This window comes from Lissotriton helveticus, chromosome 5_1, assembly GCF_964261635.1.
Source record: "Lissotriton helveticus chromosome 5_1, aLisHel1.1, whole genome shotgun sequence".
NCBI classification, from domain to species: domain Eukaryota; kingdom Metazoa; phylum Chordata; class Amphibia; order Caudata; family Salamandridae; genus Lissotriton; species Lissotriton helveticus.
The window spans coordinates 2,012,481,647-2,012,509,643 of NC_136065.1; the positions used below are offsets into that span (position 1 = coordinate 2,012,481,647).

General features: G+C 43.7%; 1 protein-coding gene across 8 annotated transcripts in view; it reads right to left on the reverse strand.

Moving 5' to 3' along the window:
• LOC144756184 (butyrophilin subfamily 1 member A1-like) overlaps window positions 1–27,997 on the reverse strand; it is an 84,086-nt gene that overhangs the window by 25,807 nt on the left and 30,282 nt on the right. For all 8 annotated transcript variants that reach the window (XM_078645776.1, XM_078645775.1, XM_078645777.1 and 5 more), the window contains 4 exons: window positions 27,061–27,339; window positions 21,935–22,051; window positions 5,967–5,999; window positions 5,327–5,347 (listed from right to left, as the gene is read on the reverse strand). In XM_078645776.1, coding sequence (XP_078501902.1) covers window positions 5,327–5,347; window positions 5,967–5,999; window positions 21,935–22,051; window positions 27,061–27,339 — 450 coding nt within the window. The remainder of the gene's footprint in view (window positions 1–5,326; window positions 5,348–5,966; window positions 6,000–21,934; window positions 22,052–27,060; window positions 27,340–27,997) is intronic.

The window sequence follows — 27,997 nt, forward strand, 5'->3', positions numbered from 1 at the left end:
TTCTCACTCGTACTCCACCTCACTCAGTTTTTCTCTTAGTGTGTCTACCGTATAACTTCCTCAGTCCATTTCCTTCAATTGTTGTATATTATTCTGTCTCCCTTCATCCTTTCACTCTGACTGTTCTTCACTTTCTCTCAGTTATCTTCTATTCCTCATTCTTCTAAATGCATCCTTAATTAGACTGTTTTCTGTCTCAGTCATTATCTTTTTACTTACTTCTGTTTCCTGATTTAGTTTTGCTAACTCACATTGTTTAAGTATATTTCTTACCTTCAGTTCATTTCTCTGTTCTTCTCTCTTTTTTTCTTAGTGAATCTATATGCCTTACTCTTTGTAATTTGCTCTCCTTCTATTTCTTTTTCCCTCTTTTTGTCCTTTTTTTTCTTAGTTTATTGCCCTTTCCGTGTTCTTCACTCTAACTTTATTTCTAAATAGAGTGTTATGATGTTTTTAGCTCTTCATTTGTATCTTTTAATTTAAAATACATATTTTACTAATTATAACTTATTTTTTCTTCTCTCTTTCACAGATACCAACTGTAGTAAAAAAAATAAAGTTACATTTATTATATGGTAAGTATGACTAAAAAAATGTAGTTTGTTATCACCCTTTGCTTTAAGGTCACTAACATTTTCTCAATCTACCTCACTCCTGTGTTTTTACTCTGCTTCTCTCACTTATTCTTATTCTCCATGTTTACTCCCCTTTCCCTATTTACCCTCTCATATTCAACTTCTTTTGATCCCTATTCTTTACTTCAATTACTCTCTGTTCCCTTCCTTTGCTTCTTCACTCATTCTCTTTTTCTTAATTATTTACCTTACTCCTACACATATACCTCATCCCCCTCCCAACACATACACACACCTGTAACATACACCCCACACACACACCACACACACACCTCATACACACAAAAACAAACCTCCCACACACACTCCTCAAAAGCACACACACATTCCATACACACACATACATCGAACACATATACACCCACACTCATACAGTTCTCACACATATTTCACACACCCTCATCTCTACCCACACCAAAACACTCCACACAACCACACCCACAGACACACCTTACACACCCACACTCCGACCTACACCCACTGACTCCCTGTAAGTCACACACACTGCATTACTTATCTTTTTTTGCTGTTTTACTCAAGCCCATTCAGGTACTGTTTCCTTTACTCTCTTTGTCCTCTCTCTTAGTCACTCACCATGTGTTATCCTAATTCAATATTTCTCCCTCTTTCACCCCTCTTTACTTATACTATGGGTAGCACACCGGGGAGTGTAACAAGGGGAAAACCAAGAGAAACAGTAACATAATATTTTAGAGTGCTTTGAGGTAGGGTAGCTGTTGTGTTGTGTGGGTGATTTACTTACTGCACTCCTTCCACTCCTTTTCTCAGTCCCTCTGTTCTCACAGTTCCTCACTCCCGTTCACTCAGTCCGTCTCTCTTACTGTAATTGTCTCTGTTTCTTCACTCTTTCACTACTTGTTCATTATGCTTTCTCCCTGAAGTTCAAGCACACTACGTTATTTACATTACTTTGCTGCTTCAATTATTCCATTTCTGTTACTTCTTCTTTCAGTTTTTTTCTCTCTGTCAATCCACATGTTTTAACTTTAGTCGATTTTATCCATCTTATTTCATCCCTCTTTAGTTATGCACACTACTTTTTTCTCTCTCTCCCTCACCAGTGTTATTTAAATCTGGTTCCGTTATTACCTTTTATTTGTACATCATTTTTTCTCTTTCCTTTTACTCTTTACAGCCACTCACATTCTTCATGTGCCTCTGCTTTAGTATTCTTCTTCTCTCTTTCTTTGTTTCACAGCCTTATATTTTTTTCATTTTCTCGCTTACACTTTCTTATATCTTTTACACAGTTTTACTATGTATTACACAGTACCTATGTGTTGCTCTCTCTTGCTGTCTGTCTCTTAACATTACTCTCTCTTTCTCTTTCTCTTATGCTCTCCTTCTCTTGTTTTTTTTTTCTTTTTTTTTATTGCGCTAACGGGGCGCTCTCCGGTGCGCGCACCGGGAAGCGCACCCATGAGAAAAATGAAGTCAAGAGTGCTAAAAATGTTAGTAATTTTTAAAAAATGGGAGGTAGTTCTGAAAAGAACTTTTTTTTAATGTTTTTGTTGTTTTATATATATTTTTTTTTTCTGAATTTTTTTTGTATTTTTTGAACAATTTTATGTTTTTTTGCTTTTTTGGGGGGGGGAACAACGAAAAACAGGCATTAGAAAGGGCTCAACAGGAGCAAAAAAAAAATGTTACTTCTTGGGGCGTTTTGGGCACTTGTGGTTTTCAAATGCTCTATTAATTAAAATGATACTCATATTCCCATATGAAATTAGTTCACCACAATAAATGCACACTAGCTTCATGTGCACAAAATTCTGTTGAATATTTGGGACCGTCTCCCTCGCCTCTGGTCCCGATAGAGTTTGCTGTGATGATGTACTGGCCACAGGAGTTTGTGGGTTATCCTGGAGGTGACGCAGCTCAGCAGCGCTGTAATTGATTGGATGCCACCTCTGCATGTGGCGGTGCATAGTATAGTTCCCAAAACTATACTTTTTGTTTGTACCTCTAGACAAAACATCTTTGCAAATGAGGCATGTGACGTATCGGGCATTGACCTTTTTTTGGTCTTGAGGGTAAGAAAAAAATTGCCATATAAAATTGGCTATGTGGTGGGATTTCCGGGGCTCTTCCCGCAAGAACTGCCTCGGCTCTACGTCCTCTTCCTCTTCTTCTGCCTCTTCCTCTGGGTTTGGAAGGAACTGTGGAGGTGGTCCTTCTTTCCTAGGTGGTTGTGGTGGTGGTGGGGGTCCACCAGCTGCAGCTACTACAAATGTCATTATTTTAACAAGCAGAAACAGGTCTTCCTCTCACAAAGATGAAAGTCAGAGTGAGGAAAAAAGGAGGGTTTTTCATCATTTGGGAAAAAAAATAGTTCTAAACCAATGAAAAGTGTTATTTACAGGTCACATGACCTGTCACGCTTACGTTACGCTTCCCGCTCCGCGCCCGGAGCTCTTCCGGTGTGCTGCGCTTCGCGCCTTGTTCGCGCACCGGAGCACTTCCGAGTGCGCTAACGCGTCGCGTCATAAGACGCATTACGCGGCAACGCGATACGTCGCACTTACGCGACGCGTCACGATGTTGTTCTCGAACGCGGAAGTTGTGCAAACGGAACGTTTCCCGGTGCGCGGATCGGGTCGCGGCATAAAAATGAGCTAACGGGAAGCGAGGACCGGTAGCGAAACTAAAAAAAAAAAAAAAAAAAAAATTATATACATAAAAAAATTATATTAAATACATATAAAATATATTTTCCTTTAAAAGAAGAATACATTTAACAGCTTTTAATATTTGCTATTAAAAAACCATTGAAATTCACTGAAAAAACCATAGGTTATAGACCATATATAGTTAGGAATTAGCATTTACAAAACCTTGAAAATTCACTGAAAAAACCATAGGTTATAGACCATATATAGTTAGGAATTAGCATTTATAAAACCTTATTTTACTCACACAAAACCATTGAAATTCGCATATATAGTTAGTTGCACTAACTATATATTTCGCACACCCGCAATCCACTGCTGATGACGTCACATATTACATCATTCATGACATGGTCAGTGACATCACTGATGACATCACTGATGACATCTCAAATGACATCACTGATGACATCACTAATAACAACATCCAGTGACTGTATGTTTCTGTAAAGTTTAAATATGTCTTACATATTGAAGAATGAGTGGATGTATAAGTGTCTGGATGAAGGATTTAGTAGGTGCATGACTGACTGTATGAGTGAGTGATTAAATGTGTCTCACTGAGTGCATGGGTTAGTGACTAAACTGTCTTAATTTGTGCATCATTATGTCTGTTGTTCTGTAAACTGCTGCATGTGTTGATCAGTAGCTATATGAGTAACTATATGGGTTATTGATTGGTTGCCCAAGTATTTGTATGGGAGACTGAGTGTGTGTGTGGGTGGTTGGGAGGTGTATGACTCTATGCATAGATGTGTGAGCAGTTGATTCACTAGATGTATGGGTTCAAAAGTGCATGTGGAAACAGCTGTATGGGTGGTTGACTGTGTGCATGAGTGTATTGGTGAGTGAATGGATATCTCAGTGCTACATGTCAAAGTAAGAACATATGTAAAACACAGTATATGTGAGAGTTGACATATATAAATAACTGTGCATAAGAGCCAGTGAATGTGTGAGTGGCTGTATGGATCATTCTGAAATTGTATCAGGGATTGTATAAGAGAGTAAATATGTGTTAGTATCTGTTTGAATAAGTAAGGTGTGTATAACTGTATAGTTGAGGAAATGGAGGTGTGATTGATTCTTTGCATGACTGACTAGGTGTGTGAGTAACTCCATGGATGAGTGACAGTCTGTGAGTGTCTGTTTACACTGAGTGTATATAAGGTTATATTAGAGTCTGAAGAAGTTCATCGTATTATCACATGAATGATGTCATCAGTGATGTGATCAGTCATGTCAAATGAGATGTCATCAGTGATGTCATCAGTGATGTCATTTGAGATGTCATCAGTGATGTCATCAGTGATGTCACTGACCATGTCATGAATGATGTAATATGTGACGTCATCAGCAGTGGATTGCGGGTGCGCGAAATATATAGTTAGTGCAACTAACTATATATGCGAATTTCAATGGTTTTGTGTGAGTAAAATAAGGTTTTATAAATGCTAATTCCTAACTATATATGGTCTATAACCTATGTTTTTTTCAGTGAATATATATATATATATATATATATATATATATATATATATATATATATATATATATATATATATACATACATAAACGTTTTTGCAAAAACCATTCCAAGATGGCACCCCATGTGTACACACACAGGTAGCCATTTTTGAATGATTTTTGTAATAAAGTTTTATATAAATTATTTACAAAGAAAGAAAGGCGAAAAGGCCAGTAGTCAAGGTCTGACCTGTTGGCTCTGCCAGTGTTTGTTCAAAAGCTACTAATAGAAATCTGGCCGAGTCGTCTCATTGGGGTGCATTGCCTTTAAAGCCTCTAATATTTTATTTTTTGTGGATGAGGGATGCCACTTCCGAGAGATGAGTCCAATCACACTAAGTACGCCTTTATTTCCTCTCCATGTTGTTTTTTTTTATAAGCGGAAGCTATCCACACAAGTGCACATTTCATGAATTGAAAAGGTGGGAAACATGGGAGGAGGAAGAAAAGTCTGTTTTACAGAAATATACTCACTAATTTCAGCCATGAGAAGACCTAAGAAGAAAAACAAACATAATGAGATGTTGGTGTAATCTAAGTAAGTATCAGACTACAAAAACCACGGATGCACACTTACAAATATACCCACTCAATTCAGAAACACAGACAAACACACACACGCATAGATAAAAAACACATATTTTTACACACAAGGCACACAGTGACAGACCGAACCGCACACACACACACACACACTGCACATACTAGACTCAAACATAGAGACAGACACATACGAGCACTGCGACCAGCAAAGACAAACATTTATGTGCAGATACGTAGCACACATTATCACGTTCAAACACACACACACACACACACAGATGCAAAGAAAGACACACATGTACACGTCACGCTAGGCAAATTAAGCAGTACAAGCAGAAGCAAAACCAGACACACGCCACAAATAAGTGACAAGTGTGTGCGCACACATACATGCGAAGATAGCCACGCAGCATATTTACACATACCATGCACAAACAGAGTAACACTTTTGCACACGCATCCATTTTGCAGAACCCATACTGTTCAAACTCTTAATGGATACATCCCTGAGCATTCTTTCTTCGACACACAGCAAACGAATAGATAAAAGTTAAAAACACACATATTTTACCAATAGTTTCTTCCTTGTTCCTCAGCTTAACCACTGTGGAAAGAAAATATATTTTAATGTTGGGGTTACATATATGTTTCTACTCTATCCGCCTCCCTGACTGCCTTTATGCTTGCGGCAGTAAAAAGAATTGCTTTCTTTTCTGATGGCGAGAAGTACACCATATTTTCAAACTCACGTGGTCCAGGTTTTGTAACCTCAGCGGCCATTTTGGACAAAACACAATGAGGTATTTTATTGATGAGTGACTTGGCGGCTAATTGATACAGTGGTTTGAGATTTCAGAGACAAGAAGGCTTAAGGCCCGATTTAGATCTCTGCGGATGAGTTACTCCGTCACAATGACATATATACATCTGCCGAAATATAAAACCCTTAGGATAAAGGCATTTATATTTTGGAGGGCAGGATATCCATCACCATTGGGATGGAGCACCCGTTCGCCAAGATCCAAATCAGACCCGAAGTGTGCAGGGCCTCATTTATGAGAAATGACGCATCGTTGCGTGAAAGCAGCGATGAGTCACTTCTCAGTGCGCACTCCTTGCGACATGATTGATGCATCATATTTATAATATGACGCATTATGTCGCAAGGAGTTACAGATATGTCAGTATTTCTGACGTATCTGTAGGCGCAAAAGTGACGCATTGCTGGAGTGTGTCAGAAAAGTGACGCAACTCCAGCAAAGTGTACTTTCACATGGGCAAGTCCTATGTTGTTAGTGCCTGCGTCAGCCTGCGTCAGTCTTACGTCTGCCATGAAGCAGGCGTAAGATTTTGACGCATTAGCGGCCAAAAAATGGCGCAGTGAAATCTTATAGATTTCACTGCGTCACTTCCATGACCCTTTCTTGCGTCAAAACGCCCACCTGCATACATTATACCTGGCGCAGGTATAATGTGGCGCAGGGGTTTACAAAGTGACGTATCTACCGAGATGTTTCACTTTGTAAATATGGCGCAACAAGGTGCATTTTTTTATACGCCACTGGTGCGTCACAAAAAGTGACGCACTGGCGGCGTAAAAGTGACGCACAGCCTCATAAATGAGGCCCGTAGTCTTTAGATGGAAGTTAATGAAATAATTTGGATTGTCTGGTCTCAGGTAGCTGTGTTTTAGTCGGAGAGGAAGGCCGGTAGATGTAACTAGCATTTGAGAAAGTGACCTAAGATGCTCATGGAAGTGATGTCTTGACCTTTATCCCTCCCAAGAAGGGACACTGTGGGTTTCATACAACCTTTATTGACTTCTCTTCCTGTAAGGTACTGTTGTTTACTGGTCTAGCTTTCTCTCATCTACCACTCTGACATAATGTAATAAGACCTTACTGAGTGTTCCGCTTCTAATGGCGGATTTATAGAATGTATTTCCTTCAGCCAAACACAGTTGAAATGTTAACCCACTTTTAGGTAATCTCCTTTAATGTATGTAAATGTAAATGTATAGGCATTTATATAGCGCACTACTTACCCGTAGGGTCCCAAGGCGCTTCGACCGCTGCGAAACCCTTCCTGGCTTCCCTGAGAGATGGTCCCTTAATGGGTATCTCCAGGGTGAGACCAGGCATCCCCGGCGGTCTGGTGGGGCCGTTAGTGAAGATGAGGCAAGCTAATGCCCAGAGTTGCCGAGTGTGATCGCTGATCAGAGTGGGCACCGAGGCGAGAGAATTATCGAGTCCGCTGACCCTGGTCCAGAAACCTGCCGCGCCGGGAATCGAACCCTGGTCCCGGGCCGTCCTCTGCTCTCGGGTCTGCCGCCTCTAACCAGTGAGCCACACTACTTCTTTAAGACTCTCTTGGCTATTAAAGTATCCATTACTCGCTTTCTTTGGCTGGGTTATGATTTCATTGTGTCTAATATTTCTGGCATTATGGCAGCGATGCCCGTGAGCTGTTTGAAGGGGTATAATTCCCCATTGGTCGTACACTGTTGTAATGTATTATTACAACGTCGGGAAGGAGAGGAACAGCAGGGAGTCTCATGAGGTAAGTGCAAATTTATTTCAGCAATTACAGGTTTTACGGGCAGCCGCACAAGAGATCATCAACAACTCCCTCAGCTCACAGCACCAGCCACCACACTCCCTCGAGCTTCCAAACCCCCCATGTGTGCCCGCGGGTGAGAGCACCACGAGCCGGCTGACCACGAACCCCCAGCCCTCGCTGAAGAGGACTCCAGGCATAGCATGCATCCTACATGGTTATTTATTGGTTAGGTTGTTCTGTATCATTAGGCTCCATTAAGGAGTTTTAGGATCCTGTAAAGCGGTGTGGTTGTCGTAGGAGCTGTAGCATTTTATCTTGGTCAGTTATGAGGATCTGGCAAGGGGAGAAGCGACGCTTGATCTCTGTGCTTAATCAACAGCAACTTCAATATAATGTAGTGTGTTGACGTTCATTACAACATACACCTTAGATGTTGTAGGATAAAATAACTTTTTGCTTTTCCCCTTCCTTTAGGGCTCTGTCTGCTCGTCTTGAGGCTATACCTCGACATGGGGCAGCGTAAAGCTCCTGAAAAACTGCATGAATTGGGAAAAAAACAAAAAGCAGCTGAGACATTAAGAAGATAAATGCACGCTTGATGGAATTGATGTACTGGCAGAAGAGGTTGAGGACCTTTTAGCTAGAAGGAAAAAAGGAAAAAGTGGGAAAGGGTGGTAAGTCAAATATAAAATCTTTCTTTGAAAACCACCTACTTCTGTAAACTCAACGCATATGAGCGTGGTAGTTCACAATGACCCTTTCCTCCTACTGTGGTTAGCCAGTGTAGCTCTGGATCTGTCCCAGAAACTAGCTAAGATGCAGCAACTTGTCATATTGTTGGGGTGAAATGTGAAAAAAGATTTGAAGTTTTGGAAAGAGCAAATCGTGACAGACCTGTAAACAGACAGATTTCTGACATATCAAACACTCTTATTTCCAGATAGCCCCCAGCAAGTGACTCCAACGTCCAAATAAAATCAATATTGGAAGAGATAATTGGTCTAAAAGATTATAGAACTAGGGTTTCCAAAACCCTAAATGAGAAAATGGAACACTTGGTCACCTTACTCTCAAACCTAACCCTCAATTCTTACCTAACTAGGGAGATTGTCAAAGTATCAATCCTTCCTTTGATTAATAACACAAGAACAACTGTGTGAAAATCTCTATCCTCCTGACTGCTCTAGTGAACTATCTGCAGTGGACTGTCTACCCCAAAATTTCACAGAGTTTGCACGACAGTGTCCTAAGGAACCAAATATTCTATCATATAAACCTCCCCTTACGCACTCGCGGTTAGTCATGGAAATTAGAGGTAAGGAACTTTCTTCCCCGGTTGTCTTATCACCTATAGAGGGAAAGGTCTCCTATGTTGGAGCTCCCACTAAATTTCCCACGAAGGCCCACTACTTGTGCTAACACGAACATCAGCCTTTTGTCCTTGACTGTAACAGGGACAAGAGCTAAGCTTAACGTTCCCGAATGGGGTTCATTTATTGATCATCACCAAACTATCCTCTTGCAAGAGACTTGGACGATGGACCCGATCTGTAGAGCAAGGTACCTAACTTTTTCACCGAATGCTGTACCATCAAAGGCTTCTGGTGATCAGCTAATCTGGACGTGTTTAATACCATAGTAAAATAATCCCATCTGACTGTAAAGATATTTTGGGTATTGTAATCTCCTGTCTTAGCCCCTCTAAGTTTAGCCATTATTAACATTTACATCCGTCTTTTCCATATAACTCCCAGATAGGCCCCGTTGATCATAATGCTTGAGCAACTACACCCTACCTGGCTCAAAATAGTTGCTGGCAATTGTAATACTACAATCCTGACTGGAGAACCTTTGCTTACTGTAATTAGTGAAGCGTCCGAAGCATGTGGGGTGCCTCTACTAACCGCTGAACCTTGTCACAAGCAAACAAGGGTTGCTGAGCAAACCCTAGAAATCTTGGTAAGATACTTATTTAGGGCATTAATCAGCCCCATAGTCTCTGATGCCTCCTCCACATGCACCTTCAGAAGAGGCCTTTATTATAGTAATGTACATTATATCTTTTTAAATCAAGATCTGGTCCTATGTGGCTGACTCGGAGGAGGTGTCAAGAACAAACAGCGACCAGGAAGCTTTTTGTCTGCAGTTACAATATGATCTTTTCTAAAATAAGTCAATGAAACAAAATATGCTATCAAATTTTATTACCCTTACTAGCAATTGCCGGAATATAAAATGGTCTTTGATCTCCAATAATGATACAACCTTCAGCTCTATTCACCAGATTTTTCTAAACTATTGATCCTCTATGAACTAACAGACAAAAATCTGAGTAGCCGTTAGACTTCCCTGTGAGGTGGTTTACTCCAGAATGCAGATTAGCTAAAAAAGCACTTCTTAGAGTCCTAAAGAGTGGAGACCGCAAGGTGATTATAGGGGCAAGAAAATCTTACAAGGAGATTCTATCGGCTGTAGAAAATCTTGGGAGGAAGCTCAGTGGGATGACCTTACTGAATCCCTTCACTATTAACATTTGAAAGCGTTCTGGAAAATTATAGCTACACAAAGACATCCAACTTGATGCCGTTGCACAATTTGAATTGTGGGTATTTCATTTTTCAGAGCTGTACAAAGAATGGGACACTGATGCAAAGCCCCCTGATAACGAGCTCAAAACCATTCAGACAGACCCCCGATGGGCATAAACAAAGAGAATCATATGGTTTTTGGGTTGGCGGAAACTGAACAGGCCTTACATCAAATGAAGAGGGAAAAAGAACCAGGGCCGGATGAGATCCCTGGGGATCTGTACATGTCTGAACCAGCAGTTTGGATTCCATAGACAAACATTCTAAGTGACAAGATTCTGAGAGGTGAAGATACTCCCACCTCCTGGCAGAGAGAAATTATTGTCCCTATTTTCAAGAAGTCAGGATCACCCAGCCAACTGCGGTCTGATCAGTTTTATCAATAATAGTCAAACAATCTTCTGTGGGCAAGTCATTACAAGACTTTTGAAGTGGATCTCAGATCATCACATCCTCTCAGACTTCCAGGCAGGGTTCAGAGGCAGGGTCAGTATGTTGAACCAGGTGTTCCGCTTCAAGACAATATGTAGAAAATATGTTGACTTGAAGTGGGACCATCTATTTGTGGCCTTCATGGACATACGAGTAGCTTTCAACCTCGTCCCTAGGGAAAATCTTTGGAAGGTCTTAAAGAACTATGGCATCCCATGTGACCTACTAATAATTCTAATAATTATTCACTCTGAAGCCTATGCACAAATAAGGTGGTATATTGACCAAGACAAGAGCTTACCCCAAGGATTCCGATATAGACTGGCATGAGGCAGAGGTGTGTTTTGGCACCACTCTGTTTAGCCTATACACCAAGGGTGTAGCTGAATGGCTTGTTAACTGTAATCATGATGCCTCAAAATCAGCAGGCATCAGGACCCCAGTACTCATGTTTGCAGACAGCACACCTCTACTCTCTAGAACACCTGTGGATTTGCAGGTTCGCTTGGATTAGTTTACTACCTTCTGTGAGGCCAGAGGTTTTGAGATAAACACTTCAAAATCAAAATGTATGGTGATTAGGTCCCACCCTAATTTAGGAGCAAGTTAATAGTTTCAACTATTTGGGTGTCAGGCTGGCCGAGAACAGCTCTTGGGTGTTGCAGATAGAAAGAAGTAAGTACGTATTGCAACACAGGGCAGCAGTGGCTCTAAGGAAGTTTAAGGCTACCTCAAGTGGTGCAATCTCACCAGTACTAGAAGTTCATAGGGTTACAGCCGTTGCCGGGGCAATCAATAGCGCAGAGCTATGAGGCAATGCTCATACCTCTCCTGTGGTATTTGCAGAAAACAAATGAATTGGATCTATGTTCAACTTGCCTTTAAGCACTGCCTTGGCACCCATCCGCTGCGATCTAGCCCTGAATAAGGTTGACTCAATAGTATCCTTAAAGATGCTGAAATACTGGATATGAATCCTATCAACAGCTGAACTAGTACCTTATGTGGTGCCCTATTCAAACTCATTAAGCTAGATACAAGGGTCTGTACCTCATGGATTAGCAAGATTAAATCTCTTTGCACCTCCACTAAAATGGAGGAAGTATGGCAGACACCAATGGCAATGAGCAAAGATACAGCTAACAGAACAACGAAAAGCTTTTAGGAGTGTATGGTATTTAAACTATGGAACGATCAAAAGGAGGAGAGTCTTCCTGCAAAAATCCTCCAGCATAAATGTACCCCTAGCTTTGAGTTTTATTTAAATATGTTTAGTCCCAGCTATACCAACAACCTATACATGCGGTTCAGATCTGGCAATCTCCCTTTCAAAACATTTACAGCTAAATGAGTCAAGGACCTCTCTTCTTCTTTCTATTGTCCCGTTTGCCCAACGACCATTGAGTAAGAGAAACATTTTCTATTATTTTCCCCAGGATGCCGGACTACAAGAAAGAGGTGGATTGCCCCTATCTGGAGGCTACTAGGCATTACTCACTAGTGCCTGCTAGGCTCATGAGATGCAAGGCCACTGAACAACTTGTTTTTGCCACTTCCAGGTACCTACCATAGGCATGGTGAATTGGCTCAGGGAAACTTGATATAACCCCTGATAACTCCAACTAAAGAATTATGCCCTACTGTACCTCTTCCTTTCCTATGCCAATTATGCACCTTTTTATTCATAAACTTGTATGCACTCTTTAGATAGCCGGTTAAAGGTGCTAAAGACAGGTGTTATTTGTTTATTACGCTCTCTGACCCTTTCATTGGAGCTAGAAGAATACCTATGTACACAGGCATTATGACAAGTGGCCAATTAATTACTGTAAGAAATCAGGGCCTGTTTGCAGTGTCCCCCCAGTTTATACCCCCATTTCGACTACTAGGTGCTGGTTTTCTGACTTTGATTGTGCCCTGGGCTCTGCTAACCAGACCAGGGCCTGTGCTCTTATTAAAAGTACATGGTAATTAGATATAATTACAGTTGGTACTGACAAGTTCTTAGTATATAGTAGGGCAGGTAAGTTTAGAGACCAAGCATATTTAATACACTTAAGTGTGTACCTATGTTGCCTGCTGTCGTTTTAATAGTCAGCCCTGCTTTGGAAGCTGCTTTTAAATTGAAATTATATGCCCATCGGACTTTGGTTTTGAAGGTGCTTCCACAGTATTAAACTACCTCACTTTTATTTTTACATATAAGTCACCACCAAGGACTACCCTAGGTGTTCCCGGGGTAGGGTACCAACTAAAAATAAGCAGGGACATTTTAAAAGACGATCTATATAACCTGGTGAGAGTAAAACTACCAATTTCCTTTTCCCCCTTTGTAGCATTTTAGCTCCATAGGCTAACATGGGATCACTGTAATGAAGTGTAACTATTGACAGGAGTGAGCTAAAATAATATTTCAAAGACTTAAAAGATTAGTATTGATAAATCTAAAAACTCGCAGCTGGTGAATTTATCATAACTAATACAGAAAGGAAGTTATAAAATTTTCTTTTCTGTCAACCAAAATCCATCCTTCTTGCAGCCTCTCCTGATTGGCCAGCCTTAACAGGCTTAGCGAAATTACTCTGATGAGGTGATAAGTTGCCTGCAGAGAGACATAGGGTATCTGGTGGAGGGAGAACTGCAGCAGGTCAGTAAGGATGCAAGCCAGGCCTACCCTCTCTTCCTGTAACACGCCCCCCAGCCAGATGGGAGCCCCAGCAATGGAATTTGCAGGAGGTCTGGAAGGAGAGTGTTAAGGGAAATGAGCCACATCAGTAGGTTATCTTAACCAGATCTTAACCCCAAGGAGAAAGATTCTCCATCTTGAATTTTAAAGTACAATGCTTTGTGGGACAAGAATAGACCACACTTTCGAGAAAGCTGTCGTACTTGTGGGAGGCACCCTGTATCCCATTGGCCATGGGTGCCCCCGCTTGTCACCACAGAACACTGGCTAAAGATGGGAGAGCTGCATAGCAACTCAGATACCCTGACTGAAATTACAAGAAGAAGGACTGCCCTGCTGGAACCATGGCCTGCACCAAGAGGAATTCACTTTGAATGACTGTCGGAACTATAATGCTAAAGATTTTGGCTTTCTTCAAAAAGAGAAGTGGACTCTCTGAAAGCAACTGGTTAACAGCCACCTGCATCATCTACAGAAAGAAGAACCCAGCTGACCACCTTCAGTTGGACTTTGAAGAATTTGGCAAGGTGCATTGTAGGAACTGTAGTCCCAGCTTCTGGAGAGCAACTCAGAGACTCTAGACCCTTGGATTTTGTTTGTGGATGCTGAGCCCCCCAGAAGGAACTTCAGGAAGCATCTCTTAAAGTTTGGAGAACTTTTGAGAGCTCTTGTGAAAAGGCGACATGGGGTGACCCACCTGGCGTCGAGAGTCAAGCCGATTACGTTGCACCCCAACCCGGCATGGATTTCAGGTACATCCTGCTGAAAGCTCTGGCACGCAAGACTTGCAGGAGTTGACCAGGGACTCCTGCTGAACAACGCCTAAGAAGCTGATACGAATCCGGCCTGCTGGAGAGACCCGCTCGACATCAATGAAAATTCTCCAGAAAAGTGCGAAAGTAAAATTTGGACTGAGGCCTCCCGCTTAGTGTATCCGACAAGGGCTCCATCGCAGTCGGCCACAAAACTTTGACTTTGTCCCAGTCAAGCGTGTCCAGATGTCCCAATTTGGCGCTATTGGCTTTTAAGCACTAGAAAGTGTTTACTATTTACAAATGTATATCTCTGGTTCCCTACATTGGATTTTTGTAGCATTGATGTTATTTTAAAGACAAACATATTTCCCATTTGTATAAATTGGTTGTAAATTTTTATTGTGTATTGTGTCTTACTAATTTAATGTATTGCTGTTTGTAAATGCTTTACATACCTGCCTCATACGTTAAGCCTGCCTGCTCATTGCCATGTACCAAAGGTTGAGCAAGGTAATAATTTATTGAGACCTTGTCTTGACCTTATATTGTGTTGGTCGCCTTATTGCTAGTGGTAGGTGCATACTTACCCCTACTAATAACCCGCCTTCCAACAATACAAACTTAGATCTACATTCATTATCTATTATCTTTTTAGTTGTGACATACAGCATGAAGGTTTATGAATGTTGCATGTACAGTTTAAGATTTGAATTGTTCTTATTACTAACAAGGGGCTGCCAGATATATTAAAATTGTAAATTTCTCTATAAATTTCATTCTTACAACCAGAACAGATGCCATACGTTTTTTGTGTTCACACTGAATTGAGTGAGATTTACACGAGATTACGCAGAATTGGAAGAGATTGCGCTCCTATAAATCAACGATGCGTTCACCTCAATCAAGGGTTTCAGATTGTTTTCCAACAAGGAATTGTAGGGAAAACACACTCAATTTTGCCGTGGCCAAGCACAACTATTTAGGATGGTTCTGACTTTTACAGAGGTGGAGCTTCCTATTTGTAAGTGCTTCCCTTTGAGGTTTAATTTCTGTGAATTGAGCATCTGTGCTAGAAAGGTATCTGGCCTGTGTATTGAAACAAGAAGAGTTCACAGTTGTGCATAAAATATCTACCCAACTGGAGTACTTTCTATAGGTCGATTAGTTGGGTGAATGTCTAGGGCAGGGGGCACGCAACCCCCCTCCCCAACTCTTTACAACCTAGTGAACAACCTTCCTTGGGCCTTTTTTATTTGAAAGGAATGGGGCACATGGCCTCCCTCCCTAAGCTCATAGTGGCCTGGGGACCATATCCCCGGGTTCCTACGTGGGTGCCCTGGTACCACCCAAACATGGAAAAAGCAAAAACGAAGAGAAATAATGCATTTTTCCTAGTTTTGCCAACTTAAGAGCAGGATTTACCTAGTCTTAATTTTGGCGCTGCCTCCTATGTACCCCACCCTTGGACATATGGGGCAGCGTCAAAAAGAATGGCCATTGCGGGGGAACGCCCACCGCAACACCCACTGCCCACCCCTTTCACGCTAACCATAGCGTGAAAGGGGGCCTTATTTACAAGGCAGCGTTAAGCCACATTAAGTGGTTTAACACTGCCTTGTAAATAAGAAGCAGCCCCAATAGCCACCACAACGTCAGTAATGGTGACACTGTCGTGGCAATAGGGGCTTGTACATATGCCCCTTCTTGTCACCAAATTTAGTGGTAACAAGAATGTCATGGAAAGGAAGTGGGCTCATTTTGGCTAAAGTTGACTGAAATGCCCAATTACTTACCAGTAACCTTCATTACTCCTGGTCCCGTTGTACTCATCCCATTCCTTAACAAAGTGGAGATGACCATCTCCACGATAGAAAAAAAGAGCAGGAGAATGCTGGATACCTAACCCAACCCCCTCCTCCTGGAATACATAAGCTGTACCATCCCAGCATTCGGTATGAAATACCAAGCCAACAACCGGAAGGCTGGCCGTCTGGGAGGGAGGGGTGTAAGGAACGGGACGAGGACAACAGGACCAGGAGTACTGAAGATCACCAGTAAGTAATAGGGCATTACCTCCAGGTCTCTCCAGTCCTCGTCCCATTCCTTAACAAAGTGGAGAATACCAAAGCAAACAACCGGGCCTTCCGAACTCCCCCCAACACCAGGGACACAACACCAAAAGTGGCAACCAACAGAAGCAAAAGGGAGAACCACAAGAAAGAAACACAGGCTGGAGCACATAACCAGCATTGCCCTCAACCAAGCCAACAGGGCCAAAACCCCAAAACAAGCAGCGAATGACAGGAAAACCCAAAAACAAGGTGCCCAACCAAGAAGCCGCCACCCAAAGGGCAGACAACTGACACCAGGAACCTCGGAACTAGCCACAGAGAAGGAGGACCCAACACGAAAGGACCAGGAACAAACCACAAGAACAGCGACAAGGCCACCATAGAAGACCCAGAGCAGCCCGACCGAGCAAGGAGATAGGGCCAGAATGAGAGGGACACATGACCCCCAGTCAAGGCCAGAAGGAGGCCTAGCACCCAGAGTCAAGGCCCAAGGGAACCCCCAGAGGGGCCAAAACAACCAGCCCCCGCCCCCAGATAACCAGCAGAAGGGGACCCAGAAGATGTGGCAGCACCCACACAGCACAACAAAAGCCAGAAGGTCATTTGACCAGCGAGAAAACAGCCAAGGACAAAAACATCACCGCGCTGACCTGAACAAAGCAGGAGCAACGACAGAGAGCGACCTGCCTCAGACGAGGGAAGAAAGTGATCCATCGCCAAACGAACCCACAACGACATCACAAAAAAAAGCTGAGGGGAAGGAAGGAGAGACCGAACAAGCCCCAGCAAAAGCAGGAGACAAAGGAACGACACGACCAACCATAGGACCAAACGAAACACACCAGGGAAGCCCCAGCAGAGCCGCAGAGACCGAAGAGGAAGGAACCCGAAAAGAACTCAGGCACCAACCCAGAGGACCTACCAAGGACAGGCTCAAAGCGAGTAAACCAGGAAGAGAGGGGGCAGTGACCACGAGCAAGCAACCCCCGCAACACCGACAGCACCGGCAACAGAGAGCCCAGAGGCACAGAAACCCCAGCGGCGGCCCAGGCCACGGGACAGGAACGTCCAGCAGCCAACACCAGCGGAGACACCGGATAGCCGCAGAAAGGCCTCTAAGCCCGGAGAAGAACCCGAAGCACAGGGACAGGCCAACAGGCCAGGCCCGAGGCAACCACCCCGAAAGCAAGAGACACTGGGACACCAACCCAACACCCTGCCAAAAGATGGCAAGGGGAGGAAAGAAGCTCAACCCCCCTATACCCAAAAACTTGGCCAACAACAGGACCCCGTCTAAAGAAAGCCAGGGACAGACCCCAGCAGATCCGGAATCAGACCAGGCACAAACCAAAGAAAGGGGAGAGGCAAAACCCTGAAGGCCTAAAAGACCAGGGGAACCCAAAGAACAAACAGAGACAACCGGTAGGAAGACGCCACAAACAACCTCCAGCAAGGGAGACACCCCCAACCAAAAAGTGGGGGGCCAACCACAGGGAGGCACATAGGACTGGGGAAGACAAAGCCACTGTGCACTGAACAAGAACCCGGAACAGGGAAGGGAAAAACTCCAACCGAACCAGCAGCTGACTCAAGAGCAGCTGCAGATGGGCAAAACAGGAGAGAAAAACATGGAGGCTCAAAGCCCCACCCGCAGACGCTCCCAGAATAACCCAAGAAGCCAGACGACTGAACAACAGACACGCCAGCAAACAGGAGGCCACCAACACGGCGCCCCCACAGGCCCAGAAGTAGAGGCACACGGGACAAACTCCCCAACCCTGAATCCCTAAACCACCAGGGGCATCAGGGAAAGAGAGGACCCAGCCAAAGCAGGGCCACCCAGGGCACACAAAGTGACAGGAAGATAGGGAGGGAGCCAAGCTGCTCACACCAGCCGGCCAAAGCAAATGCCCAGCCCTCAACAGGGAGGCACAGATAAGAGCCCAGAAGAAAAGAACAGACGGCCGTCCTGAGCCCCCAACATCAGGCACCGGACCGCCGACCACCAAGGGGCCAAAAGATCGACACCCAAACAAAGCGCCGCACCCACTAACAGGGAGGGCAAGGAGCCGGCGCCCAACCATCGACTAACACCAGTGCAACCCCAGGGCAGAGTACACACAGGGGGGACAGGAGATAACACATGGGCACCGGCGGGCCCATCTGACAACCTGGAAGGGAGAGGCGGGCCAAGGCCAAAGAGAGTAAAAGGCAGACACCCAAAGGTGACCCCCAAGGGACCAAGGCCCCCAGAGCCGGACACAACCCAGCAAGAAAAGCACTACCAGAGGCGCACCACCCACCGAGGGGAGAAAAACTAGAAGAGGCCAAGGAAGAAACCGAACCCCAGCAGACCCTGCAACCACAGAGCCAACAAAAGCACAGGGACTTAGAGACACCACAGGCCCAAAAGGAGCCCCCTCATCAGAGAGCCAAAGGACCAAGCCTAAAAGACCAGCCCCATGGGGAAAGAGACAGGACCAAACCAACCCATCACCACCCCACAAAAGTGGGCTGACGGCTACAAGCTCCACCAGGGCAGTGGCAAAGCCAGGACAGAGAAAAAGACACAGCACAGGGCCACCAAGCAGGAGCGGAAGGGAAAGCCGCAACTCGGCATTCACCCCAGGGCAGGCACACACCAGACCAACTGGCTGCCCACCAATACCCCCAAAAGAGAGGCAGAACAACAGAGCCAAGAGGCCGAAGCGAAGGACAGCAAAGGAACTGGCAGCAGAGAGACAGAAGACACCCAAAACCACCCAAGCTTCTCGCAAAGGAACCCAACAGGGGAGAAGGAAACCACAACAAGGCACCAAACCTCTATCAGCCATCCCAGGCGTGAACCACAACCCAGCACCAGGCAGAAGACAAAGATTAAGAACAATGCACACCAGGGGCACCAGTAGCGCAGTCCCGAAACCAACCAGCCGACCACAGACCGCTGCAGGAGACCAGAGAAAGGCAGCAGAAGCATAGCACACCAGCCAACCCGAGCATCAATGACCAAGTCAGGGGCAGGAAAGGGCACAACAACAACGCCCTCCCCTGCCCCCCAGTTGAGACCAAGGACCTGACACCGGACACGACCAGGGAGGAATGCAGAACCGGGCAACCAGAAAAAAAACACACACCCCAGCACCCGGGGTTCTGGGAACCCCAAAGGAAAGGCCAGAGAGCCGGAATGGGAGATAATCCACCATGCGGCACTCCGGGGCAAATAGACTGCAGAATACACCACCAGCCCCCACCAGCCAGCCCAGGAACCGGCAACCAGTGCTGCGCCGGACAGATAGCCAACCAGAAACACTCCCGCAAGAAAAGAAAAAGAACGGGGGACACAAACACCGACCAAACAACGGGTAGCCGGGAACAAATAAGGCCAACAGGCAACAACACCAGGGAGCATCCAGGCGGACACCAGTGCCGCACCAGCCGACAGGGTGGGTGAGGGAGCTGTGATCTCCAGCAATAAACCAGATCTGACCCCACCCAATGCCAGAGCAGGCGAACAGAAATGCCAGCCAACAAGACAGGCATCCCCAGGCGGCCACCCAGGCAAGGCAACAACCAGGCCCCACCAGAGAAGACTTTGAAGCACACAGCATGGGAACCCATAAGGGGCACCCAGCTTAAAGGCTACAGCACATTGTATACCGAGGCGGTCTCCCAACCAGGAACTAACCAGCTCGACCCTACGTAACTTCTGAGGTCAGACGAGAGCAGGCGCTTACAGGGAGGAATGGCCGTAGAGCAGGTACCAACCAGGGCCAACCCAGCGGAACAACAGAGAGCATCCGGGACACAGGCAAAAAAGAAACAAAGCTCCACGAAGCCCACAGCACCCGGAATACCCAGGCCGAACTCCAACCATGAACCAAAAGGACTCGACTGCGTTGAACATCCGCACGTCGCAAAAGCCCACAGGACCCGGCAGACGTACACCCACCCAGGCACCAACCATGCCCGACCCTGCTCAACAGCAGAAGCAGACGAGAGCAGCTGCATCAAGGGAGGAATGGCTGAAGGCTCCTGAGACAAACACACAACCTGTGGAGGAAGAGCCAGCAACCAGTACCATGAGGCCACAGAGATACATGGGAAAACAGGACTGGCAAAGGAACCGCTATACGGTACTCACCACAGGGGCAGGGAGATAGCACTACTCACCCACTGCCTCCATCAGCCAGCCCAGGCGCCCTCCAGCAAACCAGCGCTGGGCAGAAGCGAGAAGACTGCAGCAACCAGCACTCTGAGGCCATAGCCAGGCCCGCCCCAGCTCTACCACGAACAGCAGGGGCCCCAGGGAGGAAAAGGACACCAGCAGGATCCCAACAGCCAGCCAGGAAGCCTAGAGGCACCACCAGGACTGGGCCCGGGACTCACCAAACAGCCACAGCAGCGCATCTTCCAGACCGGCCAAGCCACAGGAAGATACGCCCAGGAACCCGGAAGAGACCGGGAGGAACAGCCCCCCAGCCACAAATGGCCGGCCATCAACCAAGACTTTGAGTAAAGCCAAGCAGCCAGACAAGGACATCCAACGAAGACTGCAAACAGGTAAGAACCAGTACAACTCCAAGAACCATTCTGTCAGAAGACAGAAAGAAAGAACTGGCTGAATGCTAGGATGGTACAGCTTATGTACTCCCAGTCCCAGTGTTAGGGGGTGGGTTTAGGTATCCCAGCATTCTCCTTCTCTTTTTTTCTGTCGTGGAGATGCTCATCTCCACTTTGTTAAGGAATGGGACGAGGAATGAAGAGACCGGGAGGTAACAACTCTTTAAACTCTTACAATCTAAAACCTGACATTAGAACTCTAAATGATGTAACATGCATGTCAACTAGACATTCTATTCTGCCTTAAGCCGTTCCATAAATTGGATGACACAGATCGTAACAATTACTTAAATATGCTGTAAAGGACAAGTCTCTCCACAAGCCTCCACCACAATACACAGTTCTTGTTTTATGACAATGGTCATGGTGTAATTCTTCCCTACCAATAGAGCACATTTTAAGAATTTAGCTAGAGCTTCGAACATTAGAGCCTATGGCGCCATTTTTCCTTCTCTAATGGATTGCATATGCTTTTGTCTTTTATAGTCACTAATAAGTCATTGTCTTTATTTTGATTAGTAAAAGTCAAACTGAATACAACACAATTCATTAGATCACCTTATCAGAAGTAGAGGCTAGCATTGACATTCCTACATGTAGCAGCCAGGATTCACCTCAACATGTTACCACCCATTCCCCGAGCAAGTCCCTACTTAACAGACACACAAGACAATTCAGCAACAACCCGTACATGCAAAATATAATAACAGATCTATGTATAAAAAGTAAAACTTCCATGAATAGTCCCTCAAACTTCAGGAGTGATCAATGTCAGTTTCATTAATGCTTACATTCAGTTCTGTCCCCACTATCGCTGTGACTCTTACCTCGGTTTCTGCTTTTTTTTCTTAAGTACAAAATAGCCAGTAATACACAAATCGTGCTTCCAGCAAAAAATACACAAAATAATATCATCCATGTTGAAACTCTTGGGAAGAACACTTCTGCAAAGTAATAGACAAAGATTAGAGAAAGATTGATAGAAAAATGGGAAGTAGTTACTAGGTACTGGAAAGGGTAACGGGTACAAGCATAATGAATAAGGAAAAGCAGAGTCCATGCAAAATAGGCTCAAATTACAGATCGGATATTTATTTCACCCATAAGTAAAACTCTACAATGCTGGAAAATTATACAATTTGCTAAGTTGAAGTTCTTTCTCAAGTTTTATTCCTTTGACAATGGTATTTGTTCAACATCCATTCTACAATACAAATGTAATATTCAGGAAGATTTATAATAAGATGAAAGTGCTTTCAACTAATAGGATGTTTTATTCAAATACTCCCACAAAAATCCTACATTTTGATAATAGGTCATTCATTCAATGTTATAAATAATGCATACGTTTAAATTTGTTGCGATAGTTTGGTACATATGTTTTTGAAACAAAATAACCTCAGCCTACTTAAAAGCTTTTAATGATGTTTCGGAGTTTCAAAGAAGTTGAGTGTATTTGCAATATTTAAACAAACATACCTTTTGAAATATACTGACTAGTATTTTCATTTTTCAACAAACAATCTCACTTTTTAAAAATACAACACCTGTCCACATACCCTTCAACAAGTACATTTACATTTGTGCTACCTATGCATGTGGGCATTTTAAAATGGTGTGGATTGTTTATTTAATTAAGAATAAGCCATTAGCTTTTATAAAATGTTGTAATTAGTTAGTCATAAACCTTATTTACATCTTTACTAGATAAACCTATTATTTAATGAAACTCAGAAATAACTGTTATAACTTGTTAACTAGGATGCCCAACATGTTTAAACAATATAATTTATTTTGGAGTAGGAATTGTTGCATTAAACATTTAGGGCCTCATTTATGAGTTTTTGCTGTAGGGCAGCGCCACAGGCCTTCCTCCTGCGCTGCCCTACGGCAAAAGAAAAGGGACAGGAATGCACCCTATCTATCAGATGTGGCGCATTCCTGTCCTTTTTACTTGTGCTGACGCACCAAGGGCTGCTGTGCCCCAACGCACGCACATTTGCACTGTGGTGCAAGGGTGTCTGCATTGCAGGGATGCTTATTTTTGTGCAGGAAGGTAAACTTTCCTGCACAGAAACAATCACAAGAGGTTTTTTTCCTCTTTCTATGTGTGCTGGGCAATAGTGCCGCTAGGGCCTCATATATTTTTATAATGTTGATTATTACAATTTAGAACATCAACAGCAACACGTAATGTCCTACATGCAGAAAGCCATTAACACCTTCGCTGCGGCGGCTATTCCACCGCAGCGCTAAGGGGGCGGGGCGGCCGCGAGGCACGCCCATGCTGGTGATGGAACCGCTCCGTCACCAGCCTCGGTTGAGATGTGCTCATGACGGAGCGGTTCCGTCATGGCCCCGCCCGCTCAATGGAACGCCCAGCAGAGGCTCGGAATCCGTGCCGCGCAGGCGCGGCGTGCGGGCCATGACGGACCCGCTCCGTCATCAGCACAGCGCGACCGCGGCTGATGACGGAGCGGTTCCGTCATCAGCATCGAAGGAGTTAAAAGATTTAAATGGAGCATGACATATGGACAAAACTAAGAACAATAAGCAACTATACCGTGGAAGAAGAGAAGCAAAAGTTATTTATGGCATTCAAAAGGAGAATCAACAGCAGAGGCTATCCTAGATACACAATTTTTTTTTTGTATGTTCTTATATAGCGCTCGAATCACCCGGAGGCATCTCGGCGCTTGCCTTGGGAACCCGTCCTGGCTTCTCCCTGTGAGATAGCCCCTACAGGGCATCCCCAAGGTGAAAGCCAGGCATCCCGCCGCGGGGGGCCGTTGTGGAGATTAAGCAAGCTTAATGCTCAGAGTTGCAGAGTGAGAACCCATGATTAGGGCAGGCACCGGAGCGAGAATTATCGAGTCCGTGGACATTTGAGCTCAAGACCCTGCCGCGTCGGGAATTGAACCCTGGTCCCGGGTCCGACCTCTGCTCCAGGGTCTGCCTGCTCTAACCAGTGAGCTACACTTCTCCACATTTGAGAGGCAACCAGATGAAAAGAGATGAACTATTAATAGCTAAAAAACGAAAATGTAAGAAAGGATACACCAATTATAACATAATAAGGAAGCCTCAAAACCAAGTTGTGTTTTTCAAAAATATTGTCACATAATCGAACATGCTCCATAAATACAACACCTATTATGGTATCTTTAAGCAACTAGTTATCATAAGCCTCTCTCAATTGAAACAAAATCATAAAAGCCATTGGACAGACAAAATACCTAACTGCCTTAGCAGACAGCAGGCTGGGTTTTGGAAATGCCAAAAATGCAAAGCATGTAAAGAAGCAAAGAACAAGACAGAATATGAAATAAAAGGCAGGCAGAATCTCATACGGAAAGCAAGGACATGTAAAAGCAAATTTAAAATCTATGTACGTTCAATCACGTGGAATGGACTATATCAGAAGAACAAACCTGCAAACAACAAAAATAATTTTAAAACGCATATGACCCAAGTGATCAAAATTATCAGATAGTATGAACTAACCGAAAACAAAGCAACATGGAGAAACAAAACCATTGTAATACTATAGGATAGAGGCCTTTAGAAAAGAAGAGATTGGGGTCAGACATTGAGACAGACAGAGCCAAACTACATCATGCCCATCTGAGAAAATAGAAAAATAGAAGAGAGAAGCTCCAGAGAAAGAAAAATAAACACCACCAGACACAGCACAACTGAAAAAACTCAACATAAATGGCAAACTGAAATGAAACTATGCCCACTAGAGGATTACACATTAAATATGAAATATACATATGTGGCAAAAATAAATAAAAAATAGAGTAGAAATAGAGTCATAACAACTTCCATGTGCATTAGTGAAGGATACACCATTGGTAAGAAGTACATGACAATCATTGAACGATTGTACACACAAAAATACCCTCTGTACGGTGAAATAATATTTTAAACAAAACAAATGGTGAAAAAACAGCAAATAATCTCATATGGTAGAAGAGAAAGAACACTTTACATGAAATATGTGGACTTTCAAATCAGTGCAACTGTGCAGCTATGACCATGAAAAGTGTTAATAAACTTACTAATCATGCTGTAATCACAAATATAAATCTAATTGAAAACTGTGACCAGCGCACTGCTTTTCTTCGTTAAGAAGAATTTGATTGTGTATTATGGAACAGGAATTGTCCCAAATGGGTGTAAATACAGAGTATTCCGATTTTTTTGTTGTGCAAGATAATTAGAAATGTATAAAACATAGACTGTAAATTATATACTACAGTGGTAATCAAATCCACTTCGGTTGAAGACAAGCCATGCCTTTAACAAGTAATTTGTAGAAGAAAGTACACTGAATGTTGTTTTCAACATGGGCGATCAGGTTACGTGAATGGTTATCTTTCTAAATGTAACATTTTACACCCATAGATTTGCACATAACAAATTATTTATTTTAAAAATCTAAACTTTTTTTTAGCAAATTGTCACTTTTTCAGATCAAATATTTTGATAAACAGAGGATGATTTACACTATTCTGCCAACTGAGTCATTGGACAAAATTCACCCAAAGGCTTTCAGATGAATTAAACTGTTGCGATGGAACGTCGCCGCAACAACCATTGCACACCCCTTTCACGCATTAAACTGCATGAAAGGGTTCAATATTTACAAAGCGGCGTTAAGCCACGCAAAGTGCTGAGCGCCCCTATGTAAATATGGTGCAGGGCACTGGGTCACTGAAACATCGTAAAAAGTGACGTTCCAGCGGCACAATCCCATTGTAAATATGCCCCACAATTTAGAAGAACAGTTGAGGAGTAGCAGGGGGAGTGTGTTAAACACTATTTTCCAACGTATTTCAGGCACACTCTTTGGTCTTCTTCAGGTTGTAGCCAAACACATGATTTTCACAATGTCAATTTTACGAAGGAAACATATGTACCAATAATTCCCATCTGTTCCTGCACAACAGAAATCTAAATTCTGAATGTGTATCACCTAATACACATTACCTTAACAGAAGCAAGACGACTTCTATCATGGTCTGAGTTGTACTGCAGAATCATGATGTAAGAGCGATTATATGTTAATGGAGAATGAGGACTTACCTCTGGTGTAAGAAACCTGATCAACACATAACAACCTGAACCTTTCCCCTCTATTCATCCCCAACCACTGCATCACAAAATGTCAATGTGTTTTATATGATGGGCCTGTTGAATATTAGTCCTTTCTATTTTTCTCGAGTAACTAAGATTAGGATATAAGGGGGCAGGATGGGCATATCCTGAACCCAAGGCCAGGTGGGAGGAGGCCCAAAGAGATCTCTCAGCGTTAAAATGCATTTAAAGAAAGTAATTTTTGCCTCAGGTATCACAGGAGTTAGAAGGCGTTTGTTATCTAGAAGATGGATTTAGTATAGCATAGAAAATAACTTTAAAAAAAGGCAGTTAAAGTGAAATTATGGCTTTGCTTTTTTATAGAACATGAACTTGACCCGAAGGTATTCGTTCGCTTTACATGAGCACCAGTTACATTACACAAGGACACAGTCATTCTTTTTGGTAGGTATGGGGAGATTAAGCGATTTTCCCAGAATCACAGGATGTGGAACCGATGCCAAGACTCAAACCTGATTCCCCAGCTCCAAAGTTGGCAGCGTTGGCCTTTACATCACATTCTCTCCACTCTACAAAAATCACTTAAAGTGCAGTTAGGGTTACAAAATAAAACAAAACATTCTGTAATTCCTCAGTTATGGTTAGCAAAGATCACACACCTGCTATACAGAATATAACTGAGACACAAAATACAAGACTCATAACCTTGTATATTTATAATAATAAAATGACTGCACATCACATATTTAACGTAAACTGAAATCGTACTGTATCCACAGTTGTGTCATTCATAAAGTAATATATAAGTAAAAAATTACTAAGGAACACTTTAACATTGGAAGTGACTGACCGTCTATAGTGACTCGTACAGACTTCTCACATTTTCCAAGCTTGTTTCTTATACAGCATGAAAGTTTCCTGTTTGAAGGTTCATGGACGGTTAAGGAGCTTTCAATGTCAAAAGAGCCATCTGCTCTAACTGTGATGTCGGAAGCAGAAGCCAATCTCTTGCCATCCTCCCATTTCCAGTCAATTTTGGGCTCCGGGTACCATTCGCTGGAACTGCACACCACCAGAATTCCTCCATCATGGTACCCAACAATGTGGATGAGTAGCGGGGATCCAGTGACTACAGAAGAACAACACAGAGCAGCCAGGTAAGAGTACAACTTAAGGAATGTGCCCATGGCCAAGACAACTCAATAATATCCTAAGACACTAGAGTACAATTCTTGGAAAAGAGCAAACCATCCTTTAAAAGCATCAAATTCTAAGAATTAAGGTACAGACAGAATAGGAACGTGCTCTTTTTTAGGTCTCGCCAACGCAGCGCGCATACGCTGCTTAGGCAAAATGACCTATTGCTATCGCCGTGGCTTTTCAGCTAAACACGTGCACGCGTTCCATTGCCATCAATAGCAACGCGTGCACGTGAGGCTATCTACTTGCAGGAGCGTGTGGCACGCTCCCGCAAGTGAATCGCACAGCCCCCGCCTCCCCCCCCTGCTGCCGCGCGAGGCACTGCCTCCCTCTTCTGCCACACAAGGCGCATGGTCTTGTTTTTTCAGCAATTGGCATTGCAATCTCTTTCAATACTGTATTTTCAATGTTCCCATTCTAAATAGCTCCTATTGCCTTGGGTCTTCTACGGACTATAATTAATTGCAAATAGATAGCCCTGAGTCGTGCCTCCCTTCTTCTCAGCCTGGCTTTTGAGACACGTGTCCTTCGCCCTTGTAAGCACTACATGCCAAGTTTTTATATGTCCTGTATGCACCTCCCCCCAA